The sequence below is a fragment of the Prosopis cineraria genome, unplaced genomic scaffold (assembly GCF_029017545.1).
Source record: "Prosopis cineraria cultivar Desert tree isolate PC_DT_omini unplaced genomic scaffold, ASM2901754v1 PC13, whole genome shotgun sequence".
Taxonomy (NCBI): Eukaryota; Viridiplantae; Streptophyta; class Magnoliopsida; order Fabales; family Fabaceae; genus Prosopis; species Prosopis cineraria.
In genome coordinates, this window is record NW_026555344.1 from 3,434,104 (window position 1) to 3,452,462 (window position 18,359).

Here is an 18,359-nt window from a genome sequence, read left to right on the forward strand (position 1 = left end):
TCTCTTACGCTCTTTCTCTGGGAAAAGTATGTGATTGTGATTTCTTGTAGGACATGTACCTATTTAGCGCTGAGAGATTTAGTAATGCGCTTGTGCTACTGATTACAGGATACTGACAACCTCCTTGCCCTGCTTCTTTTCTGATTTGATTATGCTACTAATTCCTTTGACCTCCTTAAACACTTATTGGATAATGCGACTTTTCGGTCCATCTGTTTTTCATCCGCCCATGTGTTTATTTGGTATTTTTCACGTGCCATAGGATTGTGGCATGGCTATGTAGTTAGTTCGAATTATATCCTCAATTGATTGACCTTGTTGGCGACTATTTGCGGTTGTATTATTTTGAACTTTTGTGATGTCATTGGAACTAAAGAGAAGATTTTGAATGTTTTTCATTTCTTGTTAATTTCTGAGAGAAATAGACACAGAACGAATGAGACCCACGTAAATGGTGGGTCCTGTTTGAAGTATGGGATCCATACGAGTGATGGACTTCATGAACTCTGTCTATCCTCTTGTTAAATTAACAAAAAAAATGAAGAGAATGAAATAAGGAGGATCCAAATGCAGAAGCAACACCTACATGAAAATATTGCCAATATATGCCTTAACTAGCTTATCCTGCATGATATCTTCCTACCATTAGATTTCTTATGTTTTTTTCTTTCTTTTTTTCCTTTTGTGTTCGAAGCATTCTGCCGTCATGATTTTTACCTCTCTGAGTGTTTCAGAAGTAGATGTCGTATACATAAATAATCAAAATGTTCTTTTGACTTGAGTCAAAATGTGGAATTCCATTTTGAGGACTATGACATTGTAAACATAATGATTGTTTACCTCTGGGCTCTGGTTTTGAAGAATGTTCGCTTCCTTCCTTGTGCTTGGTTTTCATGTTTCCTTTAAAGTCTTTTTTTTTTTTTTTTTGGGCATCTCAAGGTCCAGCATGGAGGCTTACTATTATCATAACATTTCTCACTGAGTGACTGTTTATCTTTCAATGCCAAGGAACTGGTCAACACTACGTCATTAACAAAACTATGGTCCTGTGCCTGATATTATTCAATATCTATAATCTATGTTGCACATGTCTATCTGGTCAACAATGCATTGTTTGCTGAGTAATTACTCTAAATATATGCTGTTCTTCTTTTGATCTGATTTTCTGCTCACATTCTATATAAATATTTGCATTTGGATAGTGGTTGACGGCACTGCCCTTGGTTTTGTGATGGGTTACTAATTTTTGCCTGTTGACATTTTATTTCTGGAGCTGTGTATATGGAATCAATTTGTCAGAGATAAATTTATTACTTATTAGACTCATTCAAACGTGAATTCTCCACATTATCTGGTGATGATATAATGTAATCCTGTTTCTTGTTTAATGATTGGCTAGCGTGTCTGTTTTTATGTTTTGTTGTTGTTTTTTCACCAACTTGCAACAAATAACATCTTTCACTAACGTCGTATTCCAGATGGAAGGACAAAACCCCCGGGATGCACAAGTTATTGAAATTCGTGGACACGCTTCTGATGGTGGAAGGGCTCTTGGGGAAGTAAGGTTTGTGGGGAAGCACCATGCGGGTTCTCAGACGCTGGATCCATCTCCAGGGATTCCAAAGAACGATTGACTTCAATGCGAAAACTTCTGACGGCAGTGATTCTCTGTGTTGTTTTCATGAGCATTGAAGTTGTTGGGGGAATCAAAGCGAATAGTCTTGCAATATTGACCGATGCGGCACACTTACTTTCCGATGTTGCAGCCTTTGCCATCTCATTATTCTCTTTGTGGGCTGCTGGATGGGAAGCCACCCCTCGTCAGTCATATGGATTTTTCAGGATAGAGATTCTCGGCGCCTTGGTATCTATCCAACTAATATGGTTGCTTACTGGAATTCTAGTCTTCGAAGCCATTCAAAGACTCATTGCTGGTACTCATGAGGTTAATGGCCTACTAATGTTTTTAGTTTCTACATTTGGTCTATTGGTTAACATCATCATGGCTCTTTTACTGGGTCACAATCACAGACATGGACACGGTGAACATGATCATAGTCATGACCGTGGATCTGTAATTTCTACCCATCACCATCATCATGATGAAGAGCATTCAAGAGATAAGCCTCATCACCATAGTCATGACAATGTCGGTGAAGCACTTCTCAGTGGATCACCAGAGGAGAAGAAAGAATGGAACATTAATGTGCGAGGGGCTTATCTCCATGTCCTTGGGGACTGTATCCAAAGTGTTGGGGTGATGATCGGAGGGGCAATTGTATGGTACAAACCCGAGTGGAAGGTCGTTGACTTGATTTGCACCCTAGTATTCTCAGTGATTGTTTTGGGGACAACGATCAATATGCTGCGAGGCATACTTGAAGTCCTGATGGAGAGCACGCCACGAGAGATAGATGCAACTAAACTTGAACAGGGGCTGCTGGACATGGATGAAGTTGTGGCTGTTCATGAATTGCATATATGGGCCATTACAGTGGGTAAGATTTTACTGGCTTGTCATGTGAAAATTAGGCCAGAAGCAGATGCAGACTTGATGCTTGACAAGGTTGTAGACTATATCAAAAGGGTCTACAACATTAGTCATGTGACCATTCAGATAGAGCGCTAATTCTGTCTTGGATCAATTGGCTTTTTTATTTTTTATTTTTTATTTTTTATATTCACTCTAGAATTAAACTTCATTGGCCTCCATAATGCAGCATACTACGCTTTTTCTAGGAATTAAAAGAGTCAGTACGAAGAGCAATTAACATTTGCACGTAACATCTGATTTTGTGTTATATTACCCTGCGAGCTATTTCTTGAAGTGTCAATATGAGTTGAGTTATAAGTATTAAACATCAAGTGGTTTTTCAAAAAAAAAAAAAAGTCAACTCATCATCCTGACCTGTTTTAGGATGGTGGGTTGACCTTTGTTAGGTTGGTCTGTTTTGTAGTTCTGTGACTACATTCTTTACTGTTTAGTTTAATTTTCCGGTCTTCTACTCTCTGGTCTGAAACTGTAGTAGCTTCAGACCACAAAACTACTTGTTGAAGGTTTTTCCCCTGTGGGAGGACAAAAATTATTAAACTAGGGACCCTCCCATCCGACGTGGAAACTGGTACCGTTTATGGAGCCTGTTAGTCAATGTGTCACTAACAAGCACGTGACATGAGAATGTAAAAGGTTATAAGTTTTTTTCCTGATAGCGCCAACTCAAGTTGCTCACCGGTCATTTAATGGGGCTGGAAGTTTCTCTTTTAGATATATTCACTATTGGCGATTGGTGAGTTGCTAATAAGATAAGGATAAGATTGAGAGGTCTTTGGTAAAAATGTTATGATGAGTGTGATTTCTTATGTAGATTTATACTGAAATTTGAGTTTCTAAGTGTTCCATGTGTGTCGATATTTTTCTTTTTGAATGAAGAAAGATGCTTTAACAAAAAAAGGTTGTCTCGATACACAGTAATGAATCTTCTCTTGTCATCATCCAACACCTCCCTAAAATGAGGTGGGGGTTAATTAAGAGAGCAGTAGGATTCAGTAACGTTCTTAGCAAAACTAGCAAGTAAATGGGCACAACAATTTGCCTCTATAGACATAAAACTTAAAGAAACATGATGGTTTTCATACGAAAGAAATCTAGCATAATTCAAATATTCTTGTGTGGGTGATTGTCACTATCATATCGTAAGATCAAATTATTTGCCTCAATACAGTCTATGTAAACAATAACTTTGTGGAACCCCTTATTAAAGCAAAGCTCTAATCCTTGAGTTATACTAATAATCTATGTGATAGTAGGAGGAAAATATCCCACACTAGAGGTAAAACTAACAATCCAATCAGTAATGCTATTTCTAACTACATCATCACATCAAGAGATGCCATCTTTATAGGATCCATCTACATCTAACCTAATAGCATTTTCATCTGATCTATACCACTGAGCATGGTTCCTTCTTTTGCTGGGAGATGTCCTTGGTGATAGTTGCAGTAGGTGTAGAGATCACTTATCTGCCAAAGTGTATCCAAGTTTTGACTAGGATCTACATTTGCGCCATTAGAGATTTTTTTTTTTTTAAAAAAGAAAATCTAGTACCCTAATTATCCCACCACATATACCCAAAGAAAACATGCCAGGGCACATTTCTAGTTAGATGATTACCAAATGATTTTTTTTTTTAATTTCAAAGAAACCAATCCGCTCCTTGTAGCCATTTGAAACTGCTCCATCCCTTCTCTTTGACTATTTTTTTCCACCATTCCTCTGCTTCTAGGTAGTCTCTAAGGATGTGCATGATTTCCTCCTTTTGGTTACATCCCACAAGGCAACAAGTAGATTGTTGAAGACCACATTTTGCTCTCAACTCTACAGTATGCAACCTATCTGTAACCGCCAACCATAAGTGAATTTTATTCTTCTCAGGTCTTGTCTAGCACCAAATTTTATTCCAAATTTTTCTCATTGCCGAAGGTTTACCTATAAGAAGAAATTTGTAAGCAGAAGAAATATTGAAATTTCCATCCGATGATGGATTCCAAATAAACAGATCCTCTCATCTCTCATCTCTCAGGACATTAGTGCAAGCAATGCGGTTTATAACATGACTAGGTAACCATATCCTCATTTTCTGAAGATCCCAATTCCCTGTAATCAGAAAAAAATCTGCAACTTTGTCATTTGCATTGAAAGTGTTATCAATAGCAAGATGAGTCAAAGGAATGCCGCAACATTCCCACAAATCAGTCCAGAAGTTAGTACTTTTGCCGTTCCCAACTCTTTTCTTGACGCCTTTAATAAAATTATCCTAGTAGTTTACAATACCTTGCCATGTCAAGGAGGCACTTGCTTTTCTCCTAATCGTGGGAACAACTTCAATGCCACATTTTTATTTAGATTTCTAAACTTGACCCACATAGCTTTACTATTGTTTAGTAGCTGCCAACAAAGTTTAAACATGAAAGCTCTATTTTGAGTATTTAAATCCTTAATTCTCAAACCTCCACTTTTTTTTTTTTTTAAATCCTTAGTGACCTCTTTCCAAGCCAAAAAATGGAATTTCTTAGCATTATCCTCATCTCCGCAAAGAAAACTTCTACATTCTTTCTCCATCTCTCCAAGTGATGTTTTTGGGAGTAGCATAATTTGCATGTAATAACTAGGCATTGCCGAGATAACTAATTGAATCAAAACTGCTCTCCTAGCAGCATTTAACATTTTCTTCTTCCACCCGCGACATATGACTCTTGACTTTATCCAGGATAGGAGCAAACAAGCAACATGATGCTCTTTTATGAATCAACCAGATCCCAATATACTTTTCCAAATCGCCTGTCAAATTAACTTGCAATAGCCTGCTCAACTCTAAAGCTCTATTAATATGGACATTACATGAACAGCACATAGGAGTCTTATTTCTATTCGCTTTCTGGCCAGGAAAAAAAAAACATAACTTTTGAATACAACCATTTATTATCTCCACCAGGTCAAAAGACGCCCCAGCAATGTGTCTTGATATTTCAGACTAGGTGATGTTGGCCAAAAAAGTTTATGGGTACTTTAATTTCCAAATTCTGAAATTCTTTTGACTAGACGAGTTTTCACACACACACAATCAAAGTCCAAATGATGATGAAAGAGTTCATTTTGAAAGGAAAGATTTTGCTGGGAATTAGCATGATTATGAAAATAATTAAGGGCTCAAGATTATGAGAAACATAGGAAAATAAGATTATTGGAGGAAAAAACAATATCGTTGGTGTTTCCAAGTTAATTTGGTTTATGTAAGTATGTATATCCTAGCATGGGTGTTGTCCTGTGATGCATGATAAGCAACCTAATCATCACAGTAATTTGTTCCTCTGAAAGCGTGGTTAATGGTAAGATCCTGTCTCTCAGTGTTTTTATTTCGCTGGTAAAAAAAAAAAGTTTTTTTATTTCATATATGTTTATTTCTTCTTTACGGTGAATTTGAATTCACCACATACACACACAAGTAAATGTCAAAATCAAAGAGCACGCAAAAGAACGTGTTAACATGGAGAAAGGAAAAGCTAGTAGCTCGATATCGCCTTATACGACGAAAAACTTTATTGTCTGTGTGCACTATTCCACTACGTTTATTTACTTGTTTAAATGAAAACAGTTTACCTTTTTAAAATTTTAATCTTAATATTCAAATATATAAACGTATAAATATAAAAAAAATCCAATTTGCATTATTTTTTGCATGCTCCATCCAATATTACTTATAAATTATTTTCAACGTAATAAAAAAACTTTAAATTTTATTATTTCAATCTAAAAATTTAATAAAATTTTATCTTTACTCCTATTAAATACATACATATATATATATATATATTAAAAATAAAATACCTCAGCATTTAATAGGAGCACAAAAATAAAAATGGACACAAAAATCATAAAAATACACTATAAATAAAATAAAAAAATAATTTTGTAATCTTATTATGTGAGAGGTAAATGAAATGAATGGAATGTCAACATTTGTGTTGGTTAGTGAATGGGGGTGCCATTATTGTCTGATCGTTTTTCTGCTCTTTATTGTTCCCCAGTATCTTCTCTTTTCTTGACTCGCGGTTTTGGGGTGTGAAAAAAAGGACTGAAACTTGTAAGATAAAGTAGATTTGGTTATTGGTTGGATGGCATGAAAAAAGCTCATTTCATTCCCAATAGTGATGCCACCTCTATTTCCAACAACTGATTCCACATTTTCATTCCTTCCATCAAGTGAAGGAATGTAAGGGTTCACTTACAATCGTATAAACAAATTTACCTTCTTGCCCTTTATTCTTTTTTCAGAAAGTAAATGCATACGTGCTTCGGTGCATGTTTGTTTCATCTCATCAAGTCTTATCTCCATTCAAACTAATAGTTCTATAATGCTATGTTTGTATATATAAAAATTTAGGTTTGAATTTAAATTTGAGACGAATTGATTGTTTAGGAAATTAAAAATATATAAATTTAAATTTGACCTGAATTCAAATCAAAATTTTACCTCAATCTTTCTTTAATTGAAAATTCTTTCTAAATCTCTCGTATTTCGAATCCCACCTCAATCTCTTTATAATTTGACTGGCCCATCGACAATGCTAAACAGGAACAAATTGCTAGTGGCAAACAGGACTAGATCGAGACTAAGCCACCGTAGCCAACTAAGATTGAATGATCAACTTCATCGAGAATGGATTGCCAGCGAAGACTCCAAAGTGTAGGCACAATGGGGATCAAATGGCTGACTATCATCAAGACCAAACTGTCAGCGTTGATCAGGAGAAGATCGCTGGCCTTGACCAAAACAAGAGTGTCGGCGCCGATCGAGACTAGACAGCCACCTACAACTAGGATTCAAAGGCTGAATCCCACTGTGATCTAAACCAACGACTTCAATTGGGATCAAACTAGCAACCTTGATCAGGACTGGATCACCGCGTCGATTAGGAAAGGGGTGTAGGTGATGACCAGGATCTAACATCCAACTTCCATTGAGACCAAACGGCTAGCACTTGTCTTTTGTCTTAAACCTATCCAATCTTAGTTAGGGTCAACAATCTTGTCCTTGTCAATAGCAGTCATCCAATCCTTATCTTCACCTGTACTCCAGTCCCGATCAACACTAGTGGTTCAGTTTTAGTGAAAGTCGGCCATCCAGTCTCAGTCATCGCTTACACTTTTGTCCCAATAGGTGCTAATAATCCGGTTCTCATGGAAGTCAACCATCCAGTCCTAGTTGTTGCCAGCGATATGATCTAGATGGAAGTTTGTCATTCGATCTCAATCTAATCCTAATGAAAGTTAGCTATCTAGACCATCAACTTTGACAATGATTAGACTACTAATGTTGTTCGAGTTGCCTTTAAATTTAAACATAAAATTTAAAATTTTACTTAAAATCAAAATAAAGAATTTTAATATTATAATTTAAAATTTTTTATATAATCTACATAAAGAATTTATAATTTATAAATTTTAAATGTGAAGTTTTAAATTAAAATTTTCAATTCAAATTTATTCATTCAAATATAATCTAAATATATCTAACCAACCAAATGGCTCAAAAATATTATGAGCTGTTTTTTTACCAAAAAAAAAATTCATGAGTTGAAAGCTTAACTGTAAGATGAGAGATTGATGGAAAGCGAGAGGAAGATTCAAGACTGAGGAAGACCGAAGGGGCCTCAGTGAGGTGCTACGCCCACTGACACTTAAAAGACGCGACAACACCCTCCTGGGGACAACACTTTGTGCCGTTTCCATGAAAAAAACCCCTTAGTCTCCGCTCTACACCCTGCCCTTAATACCTCAATTTCATTTCTTCCTTTTCCTAAATTTTCCCTCATCTATCTTATATTCCTATATTTATAAATAATAACTATATAATATCAATTGAATATAATACAAAAAATTTATAATAATACATAGAATGATATGTCTACTTAACTATATACTAGGAATATGCATTGGCCTTTACAGTCATTTTAGTTTTTTGTAATCCTCTCATAAAGAAATGCGGCAATGAATAATTGGATGAGCAATATGTTCATCATTCATTTAGATCATTGAGATAATATATACATGCACCATCTAATTTTATTGGTAAGTCACTTTTAATGTATTTTATTAAAATTAATAAAAATTTTAAAACTCATTAAATCTGTTTAAAAATTTAATAATTTTTTAGTTTCTATTAATAACATGCCCTATAAATAAGATAAAAAAAATCTATCTCTACTTTATAAATAAGATTGGGGGAGTGTATGAAATAAATCTAAAATAATTTTAGTTATTAATTACTTCCTTCGTTAAAAAATGTAAGGCATTTTTTGAGCAGTTGAATATTTAAAAATATAATATATTTTTAATCTTTTGAGATGTAATCATTAATTTTTTTAAAAAAATGACCCTATTAACAGTAACTTTATATTTATTATAAAATATTTAATAAGAATAAATATAAAAAGATAATGTTAATTTAAAAATAGATAACTACTTTATTGAAGATAAAACTAAATTAAAAATATTTTATATTTTAAATAGAGTGAGTATAAATTTAAACAAAGCAAAAGAAATAACATGCATTATTTTAAACATACTTTAGGCGTAACTGAACTGAAAATGTTTTTATCTCCGTGACTTGAAAAAAAATCTGACTGGACCAAACTCAACCCAGTCTGCTGTACCCGAGTCCAGAGGTTGAGCTAAGTATTGTACTGGGACTCCATGTGCAGGATAAATTGACCGGTGATGGGTCAAAAGGTAAATAACCAATAATTTATTGACAGTGTTAAGTATTTATCCCAAACAATGGTAGATTTTGTGGAAATTGAGAAATGACCCATCATCATACGAGGTTGGGACACAATCCACACAAGGCCTTTCCAAGGTCTTTTCCTTTTCCTTTTCCTTCCCTTCTTCCTTTTCTTTTCCGTACTCTTCTAACGCAAATAAGCAAAAGAAAGAAACAGAAAGAGAGAGAAAGAGAGGAGAGAGAAACACAGAGTCCCACAACTGTCTGTCCTCGCTGCTCGACAAAATTGCCACCGCCAATAATGGTTGGGACTTGGGACCTTTGAAACCAGACACACAACACAACCCTCTCTCTCTCTCCCCTCTGAAATCTCTCTCTCACCAACTCTCTGAGTTTCATATGCATCATCGTCTGCCATATCTCTTCTAAATTTCCACCTTTCGTTTCTTACCACAATCCCTCTCCTCTCTGAATTCCCCTCCAATTTCATGTTTTAACCTCGAGTCACTATTCCTTCCAGGCACAGCATTTATTGTGCGTTACATTCTGCAGATATGAGCGTGTATTATCAACATTTCAGAAAGCTAAGGAATATATTAATATAGATATGATTATTATGGGGTGTCCTTCTGCTGCTGCTTCTTGGGGATTACATTTATTATTGCTATTGTTTTGTTAGTATCATCACTCCCATACAATACAGCAACTACTCTACGGAAGAATTTAAGGTCACTTCTGATGGAGAGGCCTCAAGGACCCATCAATTCCTGTGTATGTTCGTTGTTGTTTACTTTCAGTTTCCTTGTTTTTGGTTTTCACACTTCTTCATTTTTGCCCTTTTCTGGATAACACACTCCCCGAACCCTCAAACAGTACTGCATTTTCTCCTTAAATGCTTGGCATTTATTGTTGTGTGTTATTTTCCTGCAAATATGTATATATATGCGTCTGCATTCTGCGCTGCTCTCGCTCTTTCTGCATTCTATAATCCTTCCTCTTTTCGTACTGTTTTTATTTTATCCGTTGAAATTGAATCCACAATCCCAGTTGTGGAATGATATATTCTTTGCTTCTTTGAAGTTCTGCATTTTTTTCATCTCAAGAGTTTTTTTTCCCTCTTGTTGCAGCTCTTTGGTGAGCATTTGGTGCCGAACTGCTTCGAGCAAGGTCTGATTGAGAATGAAGATGAAGAAGAACTTTTGATGTCACTATCAAGTTTGGATGATAAAATGCCATTTCTTGAGATGCTTCAGAATGTGGAATCTCAAACCCCACAATTGTTTCCCTTCAAAGACTCGTACTTCCAGTTTCAGACACTTGTAAACCAGAAGAAACCATGCGCAAAAGAAGAGAGGGAAAGGGTGTCCGTACCTAGAGCAATAGAGACCCAAGTTCACGCGCCGCCGGAGCTAGAGAGCTGCGTCACCCACGAGACGGCAGAGATGCCGTCGCAGTCGTTGGAGAAATCTGAGAACTGTAGGAGAAAGAGGAAGAGACATGTTAAGAGCAGAGAAGACGTGGAGAATCAACGCATGACCCACATTACAGTCGAACGCAACCGTCGCCGCCAAATGAACGACCACCTTGGTGTTCTGAGATCGCTCATGCCTCCACCCTATATTCAAAAGGTAACCAATTTGTTTTCATAAATCGAACCAAACCCACTTCTTCAATTTCCCTCGTTTAGCTTCTCTCGTGGTAAAAATCTAACCTTTTGTCTCACCAATGAACTACCACCTCAGTACGTTCAAACCCAATTCTTGTGGTTTGTTAATAATAGATGTCTTTTTTAGGGTGACCAAGCGTCTATTATTGGAGGTGCAATAGATTTTGTGAAGGAATTGGAGCAGTTGCTTCAATCCCTGGAGGCACAGAAAAGGATGAGAAGGAACAATGAAATTGGATTCAGCTACGGAACGACGTCGAGTGTGGAAGAATCGAACTTTGGGGAAGAGGTGCAGGCAGAGAGCAAGTCAGAGTTTGCAGAAATAGAAGTAACTGTGATTCAAAACCATGTGAACCTCAAGGTTCAGTGCAAGAGAAGAAGCGGGCAGTTAGTGAAAGCCATTGTGGGTCTTGAGGATCTTAGGCTAACTATTCTGCACCTAAACATAACCTCCTCCTCCCGGGCCTCGGTTCTCTACTGTTTCAATCTCAAGGTATTTCTCTGTCTTCTGCTCCTTTTTCTCCCCCTACGCCCCTCGAAACCTTTTCTCTTTCATGATTTCTTTTACCTTCAATTGGGTCAACTCATCACTGTGGAATCTGTACTGTTTCTGCGCTTCTGACTTCTAACCTAAGCCAAACCTGGCTTCTCTTCTTCGAATAATGCCTTCCCTTTATAAAAATTTCAACTTTTTCATAAACCCACCTTTTTCGCTTTTATCCCATTTCAAAATCTTTGCTAAAAACTTAAACTTTCGGACTTTATTTTCAAGTATAAAACGCATCGTTTTGGTGCCTTGATAGTTGATAGCCATTGATTAACTTGGACTTAACACACACTGAGTAAGCAGTTAAGTGGGAGCAGAAAGGACTGTGATGAAAATGGGTTTGGTATATTGATGAATGCAGATACAAGAAGAGTGTAAGGTAGTGACAGCAAGTGAAATTGCAGGAGCAGTTGAAGAGATGTTCAGGTTCATCAATGGAAGCTAGCAAAGGAAGTGACTGGGACTAGGAAGGCAGAGAAACGGGGAGCAGAGGGCACTGCTAATTTGTCTGTATAGGCCATGTGAATTGAATTATGCTTCTCGATAATGTGTGTGATATAGAGAGATGGAGACAGATTTAGTACAGAGAGAAGACAGAGAGGCCATCACATGAAAACATTGATCTGCTCCTTAAATAGTAATCTCCTTAATTTAATCGTCCTCCCAATGTTTCGTCTCATTTTTTTCTCTCTGTCAGACACTATTAATTTGTTCTGCTGATGCTTTCCCTACACTGGATGGTACCACTTTTCATGATTTTTTTTTGTCCATTTACTCCATCCTTTTAAAAATATTTTTTTTAACTGAATCTTATCTCTAATTAATAAATTATTTATTTTTAAATTAATCATATCTTTTTATATTTATCTTTATTAAATATCTTACAATAAATATAAAGTTACTACTAATAGGACACTTAAAAAAAAAAAGACTGATTATGTTTCAAAAGACTAAAAATACCTTAAATTTTTTAATATTCAACTTCTTAACAAATGACTTACATTTTTTTAACGAAAGAAATATAAATTTTCAATTATTGATTTTCTGCAAGGATGATTAAATTCTTTTTATTTTTGCTATCTCTAGTTATAGTTTTGAGGTTGTAATAATTATTATTTAATTTCTAGGAATTTTGTCTGGTTTATTTTTATGATGAAGTAATATATTTGTTCTTAGAGTTTGAAAATAACTATTTTGATTGGGCAAGACTATTGACTAGAATATAATGTAAAATGATTATTTTCTGCAATTTTAGTTATTAATCAAGTGTAGGTACTAAAAATCAATAACTATTATATATTAAGAAAAAAATATTTTGGTTCGGTTACTAACTAAAATAAAATATAAAAATAATTACTTTCTTTTTTAAAATGTTACTTTAATTATTTATGATTGATAAATAAATTCACATAAACATGCTTTAATTTTAGGAACCCAAAATCATTAGGGGACAATGACGATTAGAAAGATGGAGGAAGGAATTCACAAAACAAAACAAAAAAAAAAAAAAAGAACCAAGAAAGAAAGATGGTGTAAGGAATGATGGTGCCCCCTTTTATATTTGACTTTTTAATTTTTTTTTTTTTTGGCGAAGACTTGTGCGTGATATTCACATGATTTTGTCTGAACATTTCCAATATTGTATTTTTCATCATTACTTGTTTCCCTCGTCGCTTTCTGCTTCTCCATTTAATTGCCTTCTTTGTCTGATCAATCAGTCTGTCCCTTAATTGAGCATTAGTTAGTTGCATTTCAACTAATTTGACAATCTTAACAATCTTACTCTTTCCCATCCAACTACCTAATCAAATCAAGGCATCCATTTCAATATCCCTCTCTCTCATCTTTGTTGGTGTAAGGACCTGTCAGCTACTTAATTATACTGACAAATTCAATTAAAATTAATTACCCCTTTCAACTCTATTTTTTCCACAGTAACTATTTTACGGCCTCAAGAAGAGTTAATTGAAATCTTGAAATCTTATTTTTTTTTCACAAGAAATTGTTCATCTTTTCAATTTTATCTTCATATGTTATATAATTAAGTGTCTTAATAATAATAATTGAATCAAAATATAGAACATTAACAAATTTTATATGTTTTTTAATTATACCATCTTTAAAAAATCCTATATAAGAGAACTAATAATAGTAATTAAAATTCTAACACGTTATTTTTTTAAAAAAAAAGTAATAAATAAAGTAAGGTATAGTTGAAAAGATAATAATAAAAGTTATCTAATATCTTATATTTTAAATCAAGCACGATTTCAATAAGATGTCTTATATTATAGTTTCGAGAAAATAGTTGAAAAAAAAATTCTCTCCTTTCAAATTATAAAATAGTTTTAAACAAAATAACACATATTAACAAAGCTTATTAAATATATTTTATGATTTTATTTTTTCAAAATAGAAATCTAAACTCCTAAAAAAGCACTTCATTTTTTTAATACTACCTTCATAAATGAATATTAAAAAGAAATAATATAATGGGAGGGATAATATGAAAAAGCATCAGGGCAATGTTAGATTTTTAATTGTATATATCATTTTGTATAGTTATGGTGGTTATAATGATTTTGATTGTAACTATTTTATTTTCTAATACTTTTTTTATTCTTTGATAAATATCAATATATCTTTATTTTATTTTCTTATGAATCTTGATAGATCTTTTTTTCTTGTAAAAATATATCTCATATTAAATTTAATAAGATAAATTATTATTTTCATAAATTGTATTATGGTATTAGAGTCTGGTCATATTATTGTATTATTCCATAAATATAACATAGGAAAATACTATTAGGCTTTTTATTCTGTATATTATTTTCTGCCACTATTTTATTCATTGATATATCTTGATAAATCTTTATTTTATTTTCTAATGGATCTTGATTTTATTTTCAGATAGATCTCAATATATATTTTTGCCTTGTATAAATATATCTCATATTAAAATTAATACGGTGAGCTGCTATTTTTACAAATTGTATTAGTATCATTAATGAAATTTTATTTTTGTCAAAGTGTCTTGTATTTTAAGATTTCAAAACTCTCCCAAAATTATCTTATAATTTAAAATGAAAGAAGTATAAGAACTATCTAGTATTTTTTATGATCTGTAATAAGTAATTTATAATACCCCTCTTTTTTAAAACAAAGTCTTTCATAACATTTAATGAAATTTTTTAGAACTACTAAAAAAATTACCTTTCACTCTAAGCTTAAGTAATGCTGCTAGTTTTTTCACGTTTTTTAGCTTGACTAAAGGTGATTTTAAAACATTATGAAAATTATTGCTCCATTTGTTTAAAAATATAAAATATTTTTAACTGAATCTCACCCTTCAATAAAGTTGTTACTTACTTTTAAATTAACTCTATCTTTTTATATTTACTCATATTAAACATCCTATAATAAATATAAAGTTACTATCAATAGAGACACTTTTAAAAAAGAAGCAATAATTACATCTCGAAAGATTAAAAATATCTTATGTTTTTTAACATCTAACTCCTCAAAAAACGCCTTACATTTTTAAATGGACAGAGTAACATTTAACTAATTTTAACTATTCTTAATATATAAAAAATAGTTAATATATCTTTATCATAAGCTTCGAATAGATTCAAGTTTTTTGGTATAAATAGTTAAAGATGCATAAAAGAATTGGCATTTCATGGTTGAATAATTCTGACTTTAACTTGGGAAAATTGTTCGGGGATTTAGTCTAACTAGATTAAGTCGGATCACAATACGTGTGCCCATGAACTTTTGATAAATACAAACTTTAGTCAATTAATAAAGGGGAAAAATGAGATATGAACGTCATATATCATTATATTTTATTATTACAAGACGTTATATTATGTGTGTGTTTTGTTCTTAATTTTTCTTTGACAAAAATTCATTAAAGAACTTGTTAAATTTGGCAAAAATACATTTTGAAAGTGATTTGAATATATTTTTTAAGAGTTATTCAGATAAATCCTGTATTGATAATGTACATTATACGTCAGAGAGTTATTCCAAAAAATGAGATATGAACGTCATATATAATTATATATATAATGTACACGTGTGAAACTAAGAAGCTTCAATAGTCATGTTGGTGTTGCTGGGTCAGAAAAGACGTGGAAGTAGACTAAAGTAAAATTGTTCGGGCTATATATAAATATATATATATATATATATATATGATGAAGAATAAAAATAAAATAATTAAAAAAGAAATAAAAATGGACAAGAGACATGCACCAGCGAAGCCACACAAAAAAAAAAAAAAAAATCACATTAAGGATTTGTCTCTACTCTTCCTTGGCCCATACAAACGCGCTTTCTCATTCATCTATTTATGTGGATGGAATGAAGAGTTTTTGGTAAGGCCATGTTTGGTAGGTTGGAATTGTGAAGATGGAAATGGAATTGGAATAGGAATCTGAATAAAGTAATGTTTGGTAAATATGAATTGTAATTCTTGGGAATCCTAATTCTATGGAAAAAAGCTGAATTGGATTCTTTATGTAAATCTATAGATTTGGGAGCAATTCTATAGAATTGTAATATTTAAGACACTTTTGCCCTCATACAAATTTCAAAATGACAAATTTGCCCTCAAAAAAAAATAAAACCCTCACGGCCTCACCTTACTCACACATTCACGCTCGGTCGCGACAGAGGGAGAGAAAGCTGAGAGCTGTTGCAAAACGACAGAAGGCGAGAGCTGTGGCGAGATTGAAGACGAGACGGACGACGGATGACGTGGTCTGGACTGGTATTTTGGATTTCGCGACTAAGGTATGGCAATCGACTTCCGTCCTCCATTCTTTTTCTTCCGTGATTTTATATCCTTTTGCCGCCTCCCCTGTTTAAGCTAGGTTTTTTTCTGGGTATCAAAGCTAAATCAAAGCAAAGAAAATTAAACTAATTAGTACTAAAAAAAAGGAGAATAGAGAATGACGAGCTTGAAAGGAGGCGGAGAAGATTGGAAAGGCGGAGAATTTTATTGAAGGGAAGAGACATAGCCTTTGGAATTCTGGAAAAGATTGTTTTTTGCCGTATTCATGACTTCTTACTGTAGGCTGTTGTTTCAGAAAATATTTATTATAGGACTGTCCTAATAAAAGATTGTGTTTAATTTTATCCACCGGAGACTAGCTTCACTATGATGCCTTATCACCATCTTTGAAGCTATTCGCATGTTCCTCTGATTCTGGATTTCCAGTTACAAATGATGCACAATAATTCAAATTCACTGTTTTGTTTATTTTCACGATGCCTATATTGTCGGCATCTTCAACTCCACCACCCAAATTTTTTTATATTGGGTGGTTCCCACTGCTTTTAGTGTGACTGCCACAAAACCATGCATTCAGAAAGTGTAGTGTACGAGAGTTTACTTCTATGGCAAAAGTTATCTGAAAATTTTTGATCTTTGAATCTCCTTCATCTTCTTTCTTTGACTAGGTTTTGCAAATGGGCAATCCGTTTCTGGTAATATTTATTATGGGACTGTCCTAAAATTTTATAGCGCAATCTCAAGTACAATACATCTAATCAAATTGTTCTTGATCCCTTATCTACTTTGTTGCCACCCACTGTTGGTTTATCTTTACTTGGCTAGCTCATATTTCAGTGTTTCTCTCGTTTATTTTCCTTACTTGCACATGGTCAGGATCTAATATTGAAAGGCCTATAACTGGTGGATTTTGTATCTATAACTTGTTTACAATTAGTATGACACAATGTGTGTTTAGTTTAAGATGCTTTACTAGAGTTTCATGATTTTCTAGTCTATTAAATATAGGTTTTATGTTAGAATTTTATACTATTTTTGTTGCCAATAGAATTTTATACTGTTTCTAGTCTATTAAAGTGATATTTGTTGGATGTTTTAGAATTTTTTATCCTGATATTTAAAATTTATAACCTACAGTTATGGATCCAGAAATGAGAGATGTGATAGTTCATTTGATGATTTGGTGGATGCATGTTCTTCACTCTATGTATCAATGTTTCTTTGCCATTTGTACCACTATAGCCTTGCGTAGGAATCGTATTAGTCAAAGGCCATATACGGTAGACTTCTATGCTCATAGAGTCCACTTACGGAACTTGGTGTATAACAGTGACATTACTTGTTATAACCAGCTTAAAATGAATAGAGCCACATTCGACAAGCTATGTCTTATGCTTGATGTTATAGGAGGTTTGAAACCAACCAAAAACATGCTAGTTGATGAGCAAGTGACAATGTTCTTACATATCCTTACACATCATTTAAAAAATAGAGTTATACGATTTTATTTTGGGAGGTTTGGTGAAACTATTAGTAGGTATTTTAATTTGGTCTTAACCTCTATGATGAAATTGAATCGAGAGCTTCTAAAGAAACCTGACCCAATTGCTGAGGATTCAATAGACGAAAAATGGAGGTGGTTTAAGGCAATCTCATATCTTAATTCACAACTTTTATTAATGATATAATTTACTTGTTCTTTTAATTAATTATTTGTCATTTTTAGCATTGTTTAGGTGCTCTTGATGGAACCCATATTAAAGTGAAGGTGCCTATGGCTGACAAAGCGAGATATAGAAATCGAAAGGGGGAAATAACTACTAATGTGTTGGGAGTTTGCTCTCCGGATGGACAATTCACATATGTCTTAATGGGTTGGGAAGGCTCAGCGGCTGATGGTAGAGTTTTGCGAGATGCTATTAGTCGTAGGAATGGTTTAAAAGTGCCTCAAGGTAATGTTAATTTATTTTTTAGTAATGATCAATGTAGTAATGAGCTTAAAGTTAATTTCTTTTATTCTTGTAGGCCAATATTACTTGGTTGATGCGGGGTATGCAAATT

General features: G+C 33.6%; 2 protein-coding genes across 3 annotated transcripts; both read left to right on the plus strand.

The window, feature by feature from the left end:
• Positions 1 to 1,478: 1,478 nt before the first annotated feature.
• LOC129291327 (metal tolerance protein 1) lies at positions 1,479 to 2,834 on the plus strand. The gene is given in 2 exon segments (XM_054928617.1): positions 1,479 to 1,551; positions 1,554 to 2,834. Coding segments are annotated over 2 exon segments (1,149 nt in total). The 3' UTR covers positions 2,630 to 2,834.
• A 6,644-nt stretch (positions 2,835 to 9,478) lies between these two features.
• LOC129291729 (transcription factor bHLH57-like) lies at positions 9,479 to 12,226 on the plus strand. Of its 2 annotated transcripts, none has more exons than XM_054929234.1 (4): positions 9,479 to 10,052; positions 10,409 to 10,909; positions 11,075 to 11,440; positions 11,899 to 12,226. In XM_054929234.1, exons 1-4 carry the CDS (start codon positions 10,020 to 10,022, stop codon positions 11,959 to 11,961), a joined length of 963 nt encoding a protein of 320 aa, XP_054785209.1. In that variant the 5' UTR covers positions 9,479 to 10,019; the 3' UTR covers positions 11,962 to 12,226. The 2 variants fall into 2 exon arrangements, with proteins under 2 accessions (XP_054785209.1, XP_054785208.1); XM_054929233.1 differs by having other exon boundaries at positions 9,481 to 10,052; positions 11,856 to 12,219.
• The last annotated feature ends 6,133 nt before the right edge of the window (positions 12,227 to 18,359 follow it).

Coding starts and splice junctions, on each gene's coding strand:
- LOC129291729 (XM_054929233.1), top strand. CDS start 10,020: ATGGAGAGGCCTCAAGGACCCATCAATTCCTGT. Junction 10,053..10,408: donor AAGGACCCATCAATTCCTGT/GTATGTTCGTTG, acceptor CTCTTGTTGCAG/CTCTTTGGTGAGCATTTGGT. Junction 11,441..11,855: donor TCTACTGTTTCAATCTCAAG/GTATTTCTCTGT, acceptor TGATGAATGCAG/ATACAAGAAGAGTGTAAGGT.